The sequence below is a fragment of the Candoia aspera genome, chromosome 8 (assembly GCF_035149785.1).
Source record: "Candoia aspera isolate rCanAsp1 chromosome 8, rCanAsp1.hap2, whole genome shotgun sequence".
NCBI lineage: Eukaryota > Metazoa > Chordata > Lepidosauria > Squamata > Boidae > Candoia > Candoia aspera.
Window position 1 is genome coordinate 30525422 of NC_086160.1, and position 18838 is coordinate 30544259.

Sequence of the window (18838 nt, forward strand, 5' to 3'; positions counted from 1 at the left end):
TTTCTAGTTTTAAAGCTACTACAGAACATTGTACTTTTTAAATCCTGTGGAATCAATTGAGTTTTTAAAAATATCTTTCTGATTTAGAATTTAGGGAACAATGAGGAATCCTAAAATCTGAACATATATATCACACACAAATATCTGAAAAGCTATCACTGTGGAAAACATTGGGTTCAGTAGCATTACGGGCTGGAACATTATTCCTTAAGATTCTTGCTTAATCATTGTGGCATAGCTAAGAAAAAGAAAAGATTGCAGTCTCAGAAGGATTTTACTCCTTCAAGTCAAGTTTGACTCCTTGTGACTACATGGACGTGTTCCCCCCACCCCACCACTTAGCACTTATATGGAAATAAGTTTGCCTTTGCCTTTCCAGTATACAGCCCTGAAATATTTTGGCTGTCTACCATCTAAATACCAAACAGATCCAAACTGTGTTACTTTTTTAAAGATCAACCAAGGTCAGTTTGGTGCTGCAACAAACAAACAAACAAACAAAATTATAGGCACAGTATGACAGCTTCATTAAGCATCATCCTGCTGCACCTATTACTACTTTCTGTTTTGCTTTAAGGCCTATCTAGGAATTGTTTCTTAAGACATGCAGATTACTCCAGAATATGACTTCTAAGGATGCAGTCTGGGAAAAATGTTGAGGTGAAGGGCAAGCAAGGAATAGTAATTCAATGACTCTTACAGAAGAATTAAATGTGACTGAGTAGTGTGGTTTCCAAGGAAGGGCCTCCAAACTAGAATGAACACATGAGAGAGACAAGTGGAATACCAGTTATAACAGTGCAATCCTTTGCAGATTTATTTGGAAGCCATTTTAAACTATTTTCAGATCGCACATAACCAAAATGAGGAATAGTTTGAGTGTTCGGGTGTTTCTGAAAACTAAAATGTAGCTGATCATTAAGAAATTAGCTAATTGGAAAGAAAATTCCAGTGTTCTCCTGCCCCCAATTTGAGGGGATCAATGAGAACCTTTAAGTAATGTAACAACAACAACAAAAAAAGGTTGCCAATGATCCAAAACAGGGAGAGAGAGAACAGAATTTGCAGTCTTATTGTTTACAATTAACACCATGATAAAAGGGTACATTTGTCCCTGAAAGACACTCATGATTTTTCTTAGATGTATAAAAGAAGTATACCAGTGGTATTCAAGTTTTAGAATTTATTTTGTAAAATTAAGTATTACTTCCATATGATATTAATATGTTCAACATGACACAGAGAATACATTGCTGGATATTATATGAAGCAATTTTAGTACCTTATCTTCTAAACTAATTGAACTATCATGTTTCATGTACTGGGTATATTATTTCTGCTGCTGAGCAAGGCAGGTAGATTACTAATTCTAACAACTTTTAGCAGAATTCTATTAACACATGTTCCCATATTGTATTAGGAAGAGATATTTGCAGATATACCAAAAGTTTAAATACATAATAATTAAAAAGAGAGACTGGAAGGAAGATCTTTCTGTCTATGGTAGAAACAGATACAAAATAAAAGCGAAATTATTATACAGTGTTCTAGATCAGAGGTATATACCCCAGCTTTAGAGACATGGTTTTATAAACCTGGGAATGAGAAGCAAACTTCAGAGCTTTCATAAGTTGGCTTTGAAAGTTCAATATCTTACCCATAAAGCATGATTTCCTGTATTGGAAACAAACATGAGGTTTAATGTTGATTTACCTTGAATTTTAACCACAAGGAAACTGACATTAAGTCCCAGGCTCTAGGAGTAACAAAAAAAAAAAAAAAAGAAGACGACTAATTTCAATCAAGACCCAGTAAAGCCAACTTACAAGAAAAAGAGGGAAGAAAAGTAGTGTGCATTATTGCCTTTATAAATGATGGTTTTTTGAAAATATTCACAAACAGATCTAGTGCTGTATATAAACTTCACAAAATACGTAACTGAAGATTCTTGTAACTATATACCATATAGTATATAAATATAAATATACTATATAAAGATTCTGAATGACAATGCTAATATTCTACATTCAAATATGAGAAAAATAAAAAATAAGGGCACATGCTTCAAAATACTGTATCTGATTCTACTAAAATATCAGGAAAGAAATTAAACTTGATCGTGTTTCTCTGAAAATTAATAACTATACATTCATACTTGGTAATCTGCTTTATTCTGTTATACATGTGCAGTTTCCAGCTGGGTCATTATATCTTCAGCAACAAAAATATTCTGATATAGCGCTTTGTTCACTAGCAGTGGACACTTGACTTACGTCTTCAACATCAGGATCTGAATTTGCTGTGCAATTTGTTTCATTAAGTACTGAAGGAGATCTATGTCCCTGGACAGCCAATGGATGACTTTCTAAAACATTGTTATCTTCATTATGTTCAGTGGAAACTGAAGTGCTGCTTGCAGATGAATCACAGACTACATTTTGCTGAGGAACAAGAATACTATCATTTTGAGATTTTAGACATGTGCCCATGGAGATTAATGAAGAACGGTATACTAACGTTTTTTGTTCATGATACACAGGTACATTTTTTCTGGATGAAACAGATTTTTTTTCAAATGCATTTTTGGCTTTTGATTTAACTTCTGATTTATTATGTGCATATTGAGTTTTATCAAAAGGCACCACTGGAAAAGTCGAAGTCTTATAATTATCTGAAAAGAAACTTCTAGGGATCGATGACTGCTTTGAAATGTTTAGTTTAGTGGTCTGAAAGCAATTACTTTCAGAAGACAAATTTGAGGAAAAATGTTTTCCAGTAATTATGTTTGGATTAAAACTGATGGCTGTGGTAGTACTAACAGTAGCAGCAGCTGTAGTAGAGAAAGCTGAAGAGATATTCCCATTTATATTTCTTATGTTGCAAACTTTGCTTTTAGGATTTTCCAGAAAGGAAGTGGACAACACTAACTTGTTTTTTTGGAAAGATGAAGCAGTCGACACTGTCAAGTTGGCACCAGAATTTGAAAAAAGCGCTGGAGCCAGATGCTCCATACCTCCTGTTGAGAATGGCTTTAAAGTCTCCTTTGGTTGTATAGCTGTCTGAGATACATTTGGGCATGCACTAAATGAAAACTGGGTTTTAGAAGGGTAAGTTTCTACATGAGTTGGCAAAAGTTTTTCTGTCTTTAGACATCTATTGGTATTTTCCAACAGGTTGGTTTTCTTGTTGTCATTTTGAGTGTCTTTTGTATCTAATGCATTCAAATTACTATTTGAGCCACAAAAAATGAAGTTTGGGGGTTGTGTTTTGAATGCAAAACCAAGGGAATCAGACAAACTACATCTAATGGCATTTTGTCTTTGTAGTATTTGCATTTTTGGTTTCTTCTGATTATTTGCTTCAGCACCAAGGCAAAACAAGCCAGTTCCTGAAATTGCCTTTTTTGAAAAGCAAAATTTTGGCAATGTATTTCTTTCATTTAAAGTCTCTGTCTGTAATTCATCTGAGAGTACTTCACGTTTCATGTAATGTATATAACGCAGCTCCTAAAATTGAAGAGGACACCATACTTATTACAACTTATTACAAATTTTCCAAAACCATCAACTGGTTTTACAATTATCTTCTGCAAGCATTTCAGATTTATCTAAAACGTAGGTGACCACAGTTAGCCAATGTTGGGTGATCTCAAAAAAGCTGAACAAGGCTGAACATTGTTAATACTTGAATGGGAGACCACCAGGAAATCCCAGGCTAGACTGGAAGTTGAAAAAAAATCCTGAAAGGTAACAATGCTCACTTCTGTATTATTGCCAAAAAAACCTACAGAGTGCCCATGTAGTCAACAAGAGTCAAAACTAACTGGAAGGATTCTTTACTGTATAACATGTTACTAAATAAGTATCCAAGTATAGCACACTGAGCAAAAGATAGGGTTATATTAATATAGGATGAGTCATAGTTTTTCTATTTTCAGTAAGTGATCCAAATAATGTGGGAAGTATATGCACTTCATGATGAAAAGAGAAAATATATAAACATTTTATTGGAGTCTGTCGCTACATGAGCAGTCACTGCAATTGTGTTAAGACAGGTAGTGTCCAAACAGATACCCGGAGCCCTTCAAGTACACAAGCCACCCAGCTTACATTTGAAAAAAATTACAAAGGCATCATTAAATATGTAATCTTACCTCGTGACTCATGTTTCGAAATTTAGTAGTTGCTGACACTGACATATACTGAGTTGGAATATTCCTGCCATTTTCCAAAACATCTTGTCCTGGCACTGGCTAAAAAAGATATTTAAGTTAAAAACTGTTTTGATAGACCAGCTGAAACATCTGTTACCATCTACTACGTGGGGTAACTTACGCAGAATATATCTTGTACAGTTTTCGTATCTTCCCATTTGTTTTCAGGGCTTGCAGATATAGAAGGTTCACTATTTCCTGAAGGAATGTCAGCTTTTAAGATGAAAGGTAAAATAAAGAGTTTATTTTCATATACTTCAATAACTATATCTAAGTGAAATAGTTTTAACTGTATCTTCCATGTTTACAATTAGTGGGGCATCTGAAACATAACTGCAATCAGGAAAAAAATCCCTGTTTATATAAAGGAAAGTTTTAAAAATAAATATGAATCATTTCAATAGCTGCATCATCCTACCATTCAGCACATCCAAGTTAACTTCAGTGAGAGTCAAGGCTAAAATATCTTTAACTATAGATTTGGTATCTAGCTGTATTTGTTTGCATTCTGGCTGATCTTCATGTCCAGATGCCATCTGCATCAGGTCAAGTTGAGTCTTCATTCTGAATGACAACAACAACAAAGATACAATTATAGGAGATTCTATCTTGTTTAAAAAAAAACTGAGCAGCAGTACATAAAAAACTCTACATATGTAGAATACAGTACAATCAAAATGCTTAATTAAGAAACTTATCTCTGTGAAGGACAATTGACCTAAGTGAACTAAAAGAACTGTAAGACAAGTTGTCTTGCTATGGAGTTATCAGAAAAATCCATGGATAGGAAACTAGTTTAAAAAACCTGGGAATTTACAAACAAAACCCAGAAAAACACAAGATGAGGAGATATTGAAAGAAGGTAAGAGAGGATTAGCAAGGCAAACATCAGTCAAAAGAGAACAGCTGCTCCTAAGATGTACGTAATTTGGTCAAAGAAAGATAAGTTATGAAGGGTAAAAAAGGATCATGTCATAGAAAAAGAAGCTTTATCTTTCTAAGGTAACCCAAGATAGGACCTGTTATATCCAGTTTGAAAATTGAGGGCATCCATTTATCAGCAAGTGCTTTCATCTGATCTGTGATCAGTAAGAAATTTCATAAATTTACTTCATATTTTTTACACTGTGAACAAGCATTTGTTTGCCTGATTGGTAACTGAACCCAATCAAATTTTAAACTATATTTATTAACTATACAGCTGATATTACCATTCCACATAAGAAAGATTTCCTGACTTAGGTTGAAAGGTTTAAACACAAATCATAGTCAGAATTTGGCCAGAGTTATGGAAGCTTGCTATTTCTGACTTTTTCAGAATAAAATTTTTATTCAACATCCCCTAATAACATTTGTCTGTAAAGATATACTTAAGGCAACAGCTTACACTTTTACTTGTCTCAAAACAGTAAGTTCCAATATGGAACAGATTATTGTTCTACTTGAAGTCAATAAGCATAATTTTTTTGCAAGATGTTTCACTTAGTATAGTGAGAAATATTTACACAAATCAGCACATAAAAAATCTGATAAGGAAAGCCAGACAGTAAACTATTTGGTGCTATATTTTTTAAAACCACAAAATTAATGTTCTTCTATTGAAAGCAATTACATGCAAATAAATTTATGCATAAGATACCTTTTCATGCTTATAGATACTTCCAAGATTTTACAATTGCCTTATGCACATAATGCTAACTCAACTTTAACTTCTTACCTTTGGTTCAAATTGCACGCCACCTATGTATTAAGAAAAATGAAAATTAAGGTACTTTCAATTATTACACATTACACCCTACCACATTTTCAGAATGTTTTTCAGAAATTAGATAATTAACCAATAGTTTATACTGATTATTTCAGCATGTAAAAACAAATTTCAGAATATCTGATATGCTGCTTGAAATGTAGGCATTAGGATTCTTTTGGGAATCCACACTTATACTACAAAATTTTTACAAACATGATTATTTTGTTTCTAATTCTAGCAGCCAAAAAATGTCTATGCACTGAACTGCAGCAGAAATCATGCAAATTTGCATGTCTGAGGATTCAGTTCCTAATCACTCCTCCAACTAACTGAAATTAGTTGAACATTTGATGCATTGCTAAAAGATTAGTGAGGAACTTCTTATGTTGGGAAGCTGATTTCCACTCTGTGGCATTTTATGCTGCTTTTCTGTTTTATCTAGTTTTTGACTTGCCGTTTTATTTGGAGTTAAAGTTTTGATATTTAGTCTTGCTTTGCTTTATTAGTTACATTTTATTGTTTAGTAGGTCTACTAATATTTCATGCATTGTTTTCTACACTGATTTGACTAAAATTAGCTCCTTTGGATATCTTGCAAGGAAAGGAAAAAATGTTTCAAGATAAATGAATCAATGTCAGTGCATTCCTGCAATAGAAGTCATGTATGCATAGAAAAGAGAACACATCCATCTGTATGCCCCTCCCCCCTGAGTACATATTTAGCTGTGCTTTATGAAGCACCCTTCTGAATCCACCACTCTAAGCAGTGAGTTGGCTTCTTGAAGGCTCACTATGGCTCAGCCAGAGGGTCTACCCAAATTGCCTGAGCATGCATGCACATGATAGAAGACACTTTCATTGGAGCCCCAAAGTGCTCCCCCAAGTATTTTAAGTGTGCACAGTCCTAGTATGTACTTGTAATCCAGAGATACCTATTTTTCTGCCCACATACTTTCTATAACTTCAAAGGCCCTCCTAAGTCTCATTAGTTTGGTTAAGACACCAAACTAACCTCCTGCTGGATCCAGGACAAAGAATACATACCCAGAGAAATGTGGTTTGTTCCCCCTCTTTCAAACATACTGTTAAGATTTTTTCATTTTACCCATCTTAGTAAAGATTGTATTTATCACTGATTTCATGCCCAACTGCTTTTCATTTTATTGCATGGAACTAGATTCATTAGTTTCACTTCATAAAAACAAATGCAGCTTTGACTTTATAAAGAAACATAGAGCCTACAATTTAAAATAAACAAATGTTTTGCAAGACCCATACACTTTTATGTGATTATAACTGTCAAAATTCAGGTCAACTGAGCCCCCTGATTTTATAGACTGAAAGATGACATTTCAAAAGTCCAAAAGGCAACGTTTTATAACTTATTCTGCCCCAATGTCAACCCCTTATGACATGGAGAGATGAAATACAGAAAAACCTTGGTTCCATTTGGAGCACTCTAGTAATGGGCTGTACAGAGTCCAAGAATCTGTTGGTATAATCACATTGGGCCATGAATCTACCTGAATAAATACAACAATTAAAGTATTGAAGTAATGAACTCAAAAGTGAATAGAAACATCAACAAATGATCTCAAAAAATATAAAATATTTTAGCTATCCTTTAGCACACAGACAAAACTACATTTAAAATATATTAGTTGTTACTGTTTTAAACAATGTGGATAAACAGCAAATCATTATATAGGAAATCCAAAACTAAATTTGTTCACCTCTAAGAAATGCTGGGGATCACACTCATCTAAAAGCTTTTCACAGTCGATCAGAACATTTTCAACTGTTTTCCGGTGAGCTTCTTTCATATTCTTCCATATAAGATGCTCCTTCTCTTTTCTTCTTTTCTGGCTTTCAAGATTTTCAAGCAACTCTTTCTTTCTTGTTTCCAAAGCATTACAGAGTTTTTCAAATTCAGTTTTAATTAACTCCTCTTCATTTTGCATTACAGCCTAGAGAAACAGTTAGATTTAATCAACAAATTTAGACTTCATTTACATTTCTCCAAGGTGCACATACATGATGTGTAAATGACAAAGGAAAATGTATGAGCACTGAAATGCTTCTACCCATGCAGAAGTCAAAGTACCAACAAGCAGTTCAAAATACTAGAATTTTTTTTGGGGGGGGTGCTTTCAAGTCAGTGTTGACTTCTGGCAACTGTCTTCAAAAACAAACAAAAATGTTAAGTCTGCATGTCTGAGGTGGGCAATCTTTTTTGACTTCAGGGTTCCAATTTCTTTTTGAGCTCAGCCTATGGGAAGGGGGTCACGAAAGACACACCTACTGATAACCTACCATCACTCCGGTGAGTGGGACAGAAATTTGCAGATAGATGCTTTACTTTGTTTCTTATCCCCTATTCCCCTATCACTATTCATAAGGGCTATTTCAGATTTTTAAAAGGTAAATCATGTACCTTAATTCCATGCGAGGCTGTCAGCACTCACCTCTACCCAGCTAAAAAATACAAAACATGCCAAAGGTCGAAACATTTCAGATCCTTCAGGGTCTCTGAGGACTGCAAGCAGCTCACAGATTTCCCACTTCACTCTATTACTAGGTTGCAACTATGACCAAAACTAAATGCTATAAGCACTCTATTAAGCTACTATGTTTTTTACACCCATTCTTAACTTTGGTCCCTTCAGAAATCACTGTGCCAAGCTCTCAGAATTACCAATAAATAGGATCATTGACAACTGAGGCGGAAGCATCTGAGTATTTTCAATTCACATATAGAAGTCTGGAAAAGTTAGTTTTGGTTACTAATTTCTGGAATTTTAATACCAGCCAAAAAGTGTTTGCGTTCTTGAAAAAAAATATTTTGAGCTCTGAGAATATGAGGTACTCTTGCTATCATTTATTTAATCATTGACTGAATTTTTAAAGTTATGTTTCAGTATTAGGTTATTATTGGCTATGTTAGAAAAAAAGGTGGGAAGCAACTTTATGTCTTTTCTTTTACACAAAACTTCCCAATCCCTGCCATAATTTTAAACAAACTGAAGGAAAAACACATATATTCAGGACCAAAAGGGTTATCAGTATTAAAGTATACAAACACAGATTAAAATTAGGACGAAGATGGAGAAATTGGACGAATCAACAACTTCCTGACTTCAAGATTTTAAAGACTTTTGCAACTAATTATTTTTGTCTATTCTGCTCCTTCCTCTGAAAATAAAACCAAGAATCAAGAAGATGGTACCTTTTTTTGAGGCCTCATCAAAGGTTTCAGGATAGGAACAAAATCACCAACTTCAAAAACAGTGAACAGATGACAAAAATACATTGTATTCCTTTTCCTTCTCTATTAAAAATAATGAATGATCCTTAGAAACAGGTATATAATAATGACCTTCTCTATTTTTCCATTGTCTTGCCAATGGTTGGTAAAATACTCTCTCTCTTTGGCAGAGCTACAAACGGCCATTCCTTAAAGGACGTCAGAGCTCTAGAGAAACATGGTAGGAGCAGAGCTTTTTGAAGAATGAGAAGGGGACAATTCAGACTCTGCCATGGGTAAATTAAAATCAGTTCTGAACTACATTGCTCTATCACATGACTGATGCTTTGCTTGCATCTGATGCCCGCTGCTGTCAAGTTCCTGTCTACACTGTGTGCACAATTATTAGGCAAGTGAGTATTTTGACCATATCATTTTTATGCATATTTTCCACCTCCAAGCTGTATAAACCTGAATGCTTATTGGATATAAGCATATCAGGTGATGTGTATTTGTGTAATGAGGGAGGGTGTGGCCTAAGGAGATCAACACCCTATATCAAGGTGTGCATAATTATTAGGCAGCTTCTTTTCCTCAGGCAAAATGGGCCAAAAAAGAGATTTAACTGACTCTGAAAAGTCAAAAATTGTAAGAAGTCTTTCAGAGGGATGCAGCACTCCTGAAATTGCTAAGATATTGGGGCGTGACCACAGAACCATCAAACCTTTTGTTGCAAATAGTCAACAGGGTCGCAAGAAACGTGTTGAGAAAAAAAGACGCAAATTAACTGCCAAAGATTTGAGAAGAATCAAACGTGAAACTACCAGGAACCCATTATCCTCCAGTGCTGTCATATTCCAGAACTGCAACCTACCTGGAGTGCCCAGAAGTACAAGGTGTTCAGTGCTCAGAGACATGGCCAAGGTAAGGAAGGCTGAAACTCCACTACCACTGAACAAGACACATAAGTTGAAATGGCAAGACTGGGCCAAGAAATATCTGAAGGCAAATTTTTCAAAGGTTTTATGGACTGATGACATGAGAGTGACTCTTGACGGACCAGATGGATGGGCCCGTGGCTGGATCAGTAATGGGCACAGAGCTCCACTTCGACTCAGACGCCAGCAAGATGGAGGTGGGGTACTGGTATGGGCTGGTATTATTAAAGATAAGCTAGTTGGACCTTTTTGGGTTGAAAATGGACTCAAAATCAACTCCCAAACCTACTGACAGTTTTTAGAAGACACTTTCTTCCAGCAGTGGTACAGGAAAAAGTCTGCACCTTTTAAGACCACCATGATGTTTATGCAGGACAAGGCTCCATCGCATGCACTGAAGTACTCCACTGCGTGGCTAGCCAGGAAAGGCCTCAAAGATGAAAGAATAATGACATGGCCCCCTTCCTCACCTGACCTAAACCCTATTGAGAACTTGTGGGCCCTTCTCAAACGGGAGATTTACGGTGAAGGAAAACAGTACACCTCTCTGAACAGTATCTGGGAGGCTGTGGTTGCTGCTGCACAAAAAGTTGATCGTCAACAGATCAAGAAACTGACAGACTCCATGAATGGAAGGCTTATGACTGTTATTGCAAAGAAGGGTGGCTCTGTTTGTCACTGATTTTTTGTTTGAAATGTCAGAAATGTTTATTTGTAAATTTTGAGTTGTTTATTCTCACTTTAACAGATGAAAATAAACGAGATGGGGGAATTTTCGTTTTTCATTTAGTTGCATAATAATTCTGCACGCTAATAGTTGCCCAATAATTGTGCACACATAGATATGCTCCTAAGAAAGCCAGAACCTCACTTTTACTTTCTTAAATATTCAGGTTTGAGGTTTATTAACATTTTGGATTGACCGAGACCACTGTAGTTGTTCAATAATGAAATTCATCCTCAAAAATACAACTTGCCTAATAATTGTGCACGCAGTGTATTGTACCTGCAAATTCCTATACCATGTTTTTCTGTATATTATGGCCTATATTCAGTCTCTGTTTAAATCTATTACTTCTGACAAAACATCCAAGAGAAATGCTGGTCCAGGCCCATCTTTTGACTACCACAGCCTTCTTTTATGTAGTCTTCCTTTGCCTTGATTCCTGTCCACCAGCACTGCCACCAAAATTATTCTTTCTGTTTTGAATATATGCTGTCCCTCCTTAAATTCATGCAATGGCTTCTAATACAGTTGTGGATCCTGTATACATTTCTTGTCCTTACCCTCAAAACTCATCCCCTTTTATCTTTCCATTTATACTCCAACATATCATTTTCCTATGATCTTTACTTGAAGCTCCACCCCTCAGTTGTCTATATACTTCTACTCTCCAATAGGCCTCCATACCTTTCCTTTTTCCCCCCTCAAATAATATTCAACTACAACTAAGTAATGAAAATACTCCTTATTTATCTCTGATCTACTAACCTTTTTTAAATGGGTGTGGAGCTTATAAGTGGGTTTTTAGATTGTAAACTCTTTGGAGCAGAAACCTGTCAAATTTATTCTTTGTAAAATACCACATACACCAATGATAAGACATGCTTATGACAGAATTGGGGAAAAATACTTTCATTGTGTATATACACAAACAATCTATTTGATAAAATATTTCCTCAGTTGCCTCTCAATTTGCTAATTCAGTTTACCTTTTCATCCTTTGGAGATTCTGATATTTCCTTCATCAGTTTCAGTTGCAATTCTCTTATTTTTTTCAGGTTACTAAAGAAGGCTAGCTGTAGAAAAGGTAGTTTAAAAAGTTAAACCAATTTGAGATCCACAAAACTTCGTTTAGATGCCATTTCTAATCACTTCAAAGAGTTTGCTTAAACTAAAAAATATCAACAAACATGTTTTCTAGCTTTAACATTAGTATTGTATTGCTTGGCTAATACAGAAAGATTTTCAGCCTAATTTAGATTTCTGAAAATAACATATTGAGAAATAGGGGTGTATTTCCTAATTTTATCCTTTTACTTGTTAGAATTTTGCTTACAAGTTACAATTTTAATTAAGATTCTCAATCACACTTATGTCCCACTGAAATCAAGAGAACAGTTTGGCATAGTGTAGATAAGAACTACTGACTTGAAGGAAAAGGGGAGAATGTAAACTGATGAACTCACTATTTACATTTTATCCTACTTGTCTTCTTTTGCTTATTTAGTGAGTTCCTTAGGGTCACTGTTGGACCCCTGGCAACTTCCTGGACAAGTCCCTGTAGTCTTCTTGGCAAGATTTTCAGAAGTGGTTTGCCACTGTTTGCTTCCTAGGGCTGACAGAGAGTGATTAGCCCAAGGTTATCTAGCCGGCTTCATGACTAAGGTAGGGCTAGAATTCAAAGTCTTCCAATTTCTAGCCTAGTGCCTTAGCCACTACACCAAACTGGCTCTTTTGCTTATACTGTACTATGCATTTTTACTGCTATAAGCCACACTCAGTTTGGGAATAAATAGAAAGATGGGCTATAAATACAGTAACAAAAACACTAGACAGATGGCAATCAAACAAGATGCTATCAACCATCACTGAATGAAATAGATACAGAGAATTTAGTTTAAATTTTCCCTTCCCAATTAGATGGTTTGCTCTTCGTTTTTGCTCTTCTACAACACACTGAGTAACTCATCAGCAGTGATAAATGTCAAATACTTCTAGGAACAATTTGCTTCAAAGGTATAATCCTTAGATTAATTAGAAGTTATGGATCCATCAATTTCTCAATGAAGTTTTGTTCATTTTTTAAAAAAAAATAAATCTATAGGAATACCTAAAGTCTGCTGTTTAGGCATACTGATCTTTGCATAAGATTAACTGTTACGATTGAATTGCCAAGTCTTTTCAAATTAGGTAATTGCTGTATTTGCACAAGCACTGTACATATTTTATACACATATCCTATATAATTATGTATGCCTTAACATAATACACTAAATCAAACTGTAAACAGATTACTAGTAAATAACTTGCTACAAAACTCTATTCTCATTTTAGAATGTTTTCTTATGCTATTGGTATTTATTATTCTAAAAGGTTCAACTACTTCTCAACACCATTTGTTTGCTGGTTCATGTGTGGGGTGTGTAATAGGATCACAGAAAAATCTGTTCTCTTGCACTAGTCTTCCCTGGGTCGGATTCTCTTCAAATAGGCCGGGCATTACAGAATTTTTTAACACTTCTGGAAATCTTACATGCTCCTACAACTGCATGTATATTGGTCTCCTGGGAGACCCGCGTCACTTTTTTAGGCTGTTCCGGGTTCCAACCTAAAAGGAGGGAGGCGAGCCCTCCAGGACCGCTCCCTTCCCTTCCCAGGAAAGCGCGTACTTTCTCCTCCTGGTACACCGTGTCGATGAGGTTGACGGAATGGAAGACGCCGCGGTGGTCTTCTGACACGCACTGCCCGCAGCCCCCACGGCGGCACATCCGGCAGTAGAGCTGCAGAGGTCGCCCCGGGTGTTTCTCGCAGAGACCGCCCAGGGCAGCCAGCTGCGGGGCCAGAGCTGACGAGGCCTCCTCCGCCGTCGCTTCCGGGCTGGGCTTCGCCGGGTTGGCGGCCCTGAACAGCTTCACCACCTCGGCTAGCGTGGTGTTGACGGGCAAAGCGGCGGCCCCGCCGTCGGAAGGCAGCGAGCAGAGCTTGCGGCACAGCGGGCACGACAGACTAATCGAGCCTCCATCCCGTGACGCGCGGCCGGGAGCCCGCGGGCCCTCCTGGAGCGGGTCACGGCTTCGAGGAGAGGGCCACCATGCGGAGGAAGGGAAAGGAGGCTCTGCAACGCTGCCAGCTTGGCTAAGACACTCGACGACGCAATGGCGGCAGAAGTTGTGAGAGCAGACGGGCAGCGTGACCGGATCCTCGAAGAGCGACAGGCAGACCGCACAAGTCAGGCTGGCCTCCATTTGCGCATGCGTTGCCGGAGACCCTCCAAATGAGGGTCGGGAGGGGAGTTTGTTCGTAGCGCGCCGCGAATTCTGAACACTCCCTCCGAGAAAGAGAGTTCCTCTCCTTTCCCTGACTCCCCTCACGCTTCCGCCTGTAACAAGCGTCCAACTTCCCTCCAATCGTCATTTACTGAGAACTACCATTCCCGGACCAGGTCCCGCCTCCTTATCCCAGTGAAGGGCCAATTAAGAACAAAATGAAACCGGTAGCGTCCGAAGTCCTTTCCCCCCGCCTCTTAATACCATTCTCACGGATAATTACTTCAGATTGGCAGTATTATCCGCCAATGAAAGTGCAGGCTCCTCTGTGAGCTGAGCGGAAGGCGGAAATAAGTTAGAAAGAAATGGCACGTCCTGGGGGGTTAGTTCGAGTGAATTCTGTGTGTTATAGTGTCTTCAGCGAATGGGTTGATTGCATTCTGAGACTTTTAAAAACTGCGTTCTTCACGAAGTGTTAAATGGGTGGAGGTAACTCGGAATGCTGTATAATCCTATTTATAATAGGATTTTCAGAAATAAGCCCCATGGGTTCTCATGACATGCTACCACTTGAATACGGAATAGGTCGAATTTTAGCTGTTACTGGAGAGAAAAGTTCTCCCTTCTGTTTTTTGTACCAATATAAATGCTGCAAAAGCAATGATTTCCCAAACCTCTGAAGCTTTAAAAACCAAAACGTCAGTATATGCTGCTCAAATTAAAACGAAAGATTACAGATTTAGAATAAAGAGGCATTACAAGAACAGAAATCAATATTTCAGTATATGAATTTCAAAAGGACCTGGTGGTCTCCTTCGTTCTGTATTATTCCTCCTCCTGCATGCATTTTTAAAGGTTGTTTGTATGATAACATCTATATGATATCCATGTAAGAGCAAGGGAGTTTACTTAAAAGTCCTGACTGCATTTCTAACCCCTACTCTAACTTGGAAATGAAGCAGAATAGGGGTTCTCTCGGCACAAGAAGTAAGATATACAACACAGAGAACACCTTTTTTTTTGATGATGGTGATCTGCTGGCACTCCTGCCATCCCTGGCTTTTTTCACCTTTCACCCAGGTTCAACTTTTGACTGGAAAAACTGTCATACACTGTTCTCCTTAAAGTAGGTTGGAGTGAAGTTAGTCAAGTGTAGGGGGAGGGTGACTGGGATGAGGATTTAGGCATTTTTCAAGTTGGTCAGGTAACATATCACTGGTACATAGATGCTTCATACTGGTAATCTATCATTCAGTTTAGTTTTGTACACAGGTATACTGGTCTTCTGCAAGCTCAAGCGACAGGAAGAATGGTAAACCTGTTTAACAGTCTATAATACTTGTGGTAAATTTCTGTCCAAAGATAGCCCGGTTGACAGGTTGGTGGGGCAGAAGGGGGATGTGTGATGAAGCTTCCAGCCATCTTTCAACCAGTGACCTGTCAGATGGGCTATTTTTGGACAAAGATTTATCAGTCTTACAGAAGACTGCTGGACAGTTCTTTTCTTCACTTGGACTAGAAGCAGAAACTGACATAACTCTTGTCAATTTCACACCAGCTTCATAATGTCTGGAATTGATAAACTTTACAAGGAAATGCTAGGAGCAAGTGGCTACAGCACTTGAGAATATTTCTTGGAGTACACATAATGGTGTTAGAGTAGGCAAAATGACACTGTCTCATGTCATTTGCATGGGATATTCTGTAGGACAACAAGCAGGGACAAGTAGGTGAAAGAAGTTGCCACATTACCTGCTCAGAGGAGCTGAAATTCTTGAATTTTCAGCAGTACATTGGTGCCTTGCCTGAGAAAGAACACCAGTGTTTTCAGGAGCTCAAGTGAGGCCTGAGATATGCCTTGGAAAGAAAACAAGGTCAAAGTATTTGTGGGAAGGTTCCTTTTGAAAGTGGCAGAAAGACCCATAGCCCACGAAGAAATGACCATGGAGGGCAACTGCACAAACCAGTTGGAGTAGAAGTAATCTACAACAAAATGAAGAGCTGCAGACACACCGCAGTGCATTGGTTGTCCCAGCAGAAGTCTGACTAAGTTTCCTGAGAGCAGAAGTGAAAATTGCTGATATCCTTATGGTTGCATTGGAGTGGAATAGAAAATATGCTTCTGGGGTAAGGGAGACACATTTCTGCTGTAACAAACCATTGTAGCCATCAGGAAGATAGTCAGATGTGTTTTTATATATGATAACTGCTGTGAGATTATTATGCTGCATGCACAAAAATGAATTGACTCTGAAATACCCACAACGGAGGAATGGTTGATAAAGATGACAGAATTAGTGGAGATGGCAAAACTGACTTGTTTGATTAGAGAAAGGACAATAACTACATTTATTAGTGACTGGAAACCATTTATGGATTTTTTGCTGAAACAAGAAAAAAATGAACTTGTGGTGTATGGGTGTGATGATTAGAAAGGTGGACTATGGAAAGAAGGAAATTATGTTGTAACTTTAGAGAGAGAGGGTAAAATATAAATGTACTTGTAACTGGTGTTAAGAAGATCAGAAGCTGCTTCTTTATAACCTTTTCCTTCCTTTCCCTATTTCTTTCTTTGCACTTTTTTCACTTAGTTATTACTTTTCTTTAGTTTCCTTACTTTTCTCTTTCAAAATTTGTATTGCTTTTATTCTTTTTAAAATTTCTTTAATAAAAATTATATATGTTATACACCTACATTTGTTTAATTACACTGAAATTATAAAAAATTAGTGTAGGTAGAGTACATTTACAGCTATAATTTGAAATTGAAGACCAGCATATTATTCAACTATGTAAAAATTTCCTGAAATAACCTGCTGATTCAATTCACTATTATTTTGCAAAGAGTATACTTGTCCCTGGGGGAGCTGGGGGTGTTGACGACCGACAGGAAGCTCTGGCATGGGCTGGTCCATTACGTCACGAAGAGTCAGAAGCGACTGAACGAATAAACAACAACATACTATAAAATATTTAACAGATACTATTATGATTTCCATGTATATATGCCAGGGCGTTTATACCTGATAAGTTAACACATGTCTGACACAAATATATACTCCACTTGGCAAAATGTTTGTCATATGGCAGGCATAAAATAATACTACTCAAATCCCTAACATATGGATAAGAAAACAGACCTTGAAAGCATTAAACAATAATAGTAGATGTGGTAGGCAACCCGCAAACACCCTTGACAATATTGATGAAAGATTATGGGTATTCTGACATATACCAATAATATAAATGAAAGTTTAATTGATCCAGTAAATATTAATGCTTAGTTTAACATATGCTTATGTTCCATATAAATCCATGCAATATAATAGGAATACATTTAGCCATTCATTTAGAATGCTTCCTAAAAATAGATATTAATCATACTTGTACATAGCTTGCTGAAGTAGAATTGATGAAATCATCATCATCATCATATCATCATCATCAAAACTGTGCTAAAGAAGAAAAACTAGGAATGTATAAATCAACCTAACAATAGGAAACATATCTACTTGGAGGATTATGTCAGTGATTTCAAAATATTGGAGACCCAAAGCCAATGGCACTGGCCCTTCCCTGCCTCATGACCTACTGACCACAAGGGGCAGTAGGGTATAGACAGAGAGTTAAGGATTTACTCTGTGTTTCCACTTTGTCACTCTGTCTGATCTTTGTCTACTAGATTACTAATCTGAGATTACTTCCTTCTGCCTTTCTTTCCAGGCACATATGCATAGAGGCTAAGCTTTGCCTATGCCAATAATATATTTCCTGTAAATAAATCTACTTTCTGATATAATTATGAAACCTAATAATTGTACAGGTTAGATTTCTGCTTTCTGAAATGCTTACACTCAGAGAACTCCTGTAACATCAAAGTGCTTATTTTCAAATATATAATTTTAGAGGTGTGCTTTGGGTGAGATGACACTAGTAGATATGAAGCAAATGAAATCTGAAATGATAAAAAGGAGCTAAATATGCTGTTGATTGGAAATCTGTGTTTAAATTATGTATCTTAGAAAAGGTAAGGCATTGGATGATCGTACTGGAAATTATATGAGATCTCTGTTACCAAAATAAATGCATCATATAGCATCATCTCCATTTCCAAAATGATTTTCTTTGTTCTAATAATCTTCAGTATCACCAGCACAGATGGCAAGTAAAGCTCTCTCATAATGTCCAGAGGAAAAATGCTGCAAGTTAAATAAGAATTCATTAAATATTTGTATTTAGTAAAATTGTAACTTTGTGCAAGATCCAATTGGCTTTTTGAAAATAAAACATCTGACAGTAGTTTTGGGCTTAGTAATGTAGGTTTAAAGAGCAGGGCAAGTAAGTTGAATGGGATTTGAAGATTGTCTGGGCACAGGTTTCTCTGCTAAAAGAAGAAGCCAATGCTGTGGTAATTCATCAGTTGCTGCAGCTGTTCTTCCTCATCTTGCTTGCATTGCCAGGCAAAATAACACAAAAAGGATAAAGAAGGGCAGTTGCTTCAATTAAACAGGCACGATCCAGTTTGGACCTTGCTGTTACGTTATTTCTTACTATTCAATTAATATATTTATTAATTATATAATTATTAATATATTTATACCCTACTTTTCAGGGACAAACTGAGAAAACTGAGAATGAGTTGGACACAATGTATGTGAAAATGTATGTGAAAATGACATTAACATTGTGAACATTGGCAAAGT

The 18838-nt window shown here is 36.9% G+C and overlaps 2 protein-coding genes across 2 annotated transcripts in view; both read right to left on the reverse strand.

Moving 5' to 3' along the window:
• Nucleotides 1-1061: 1061 nt before the first annotated feature.
• Nucleotides 1062-14289, reverse strand: LOC134502437 (uncharacterized). The gene is made up of 8 exons (XM_063310780.1): nt 13539-14289; nt 11859-11945; nt 7697-7930; nt 5931-5953; nt 4632-4777; nt 4335-4426; nt 4154-4252; nt 1062-3506 (listed from the first exon to the last, which is right to left on the reverse strand). Exons 1-8 carry the CDS (start codon nt 14112-14114, stop codon nt 2214-2216), a joined length of 2550 nt encoding a protein of 849 aa, XP_063166850.1. The 5' UTR covers nt 14115-14289; the 3' UTR covers nt 1062-2213.
• A 3084-nt stretch (nt 14290-17373) lies between these two features.
• The window catches only part of ANXA10 (annexin A10), a 41808-nt gene continuing 40343 nt past the window's right edge, over nt 17374-18838 (reverse strand). Inside the window, exon 12 of the mRNA XM_063310552.1 lies at nt 17374-18334. Within this exon, the coding sequence (XP_063166622.1) occupies nt 18266-18334 (69 nt within the window). The 3' untranslated portion in view covers nt 17374-18265. The remainder of the gene's footprint in view (nt 18335-18838) is intronic.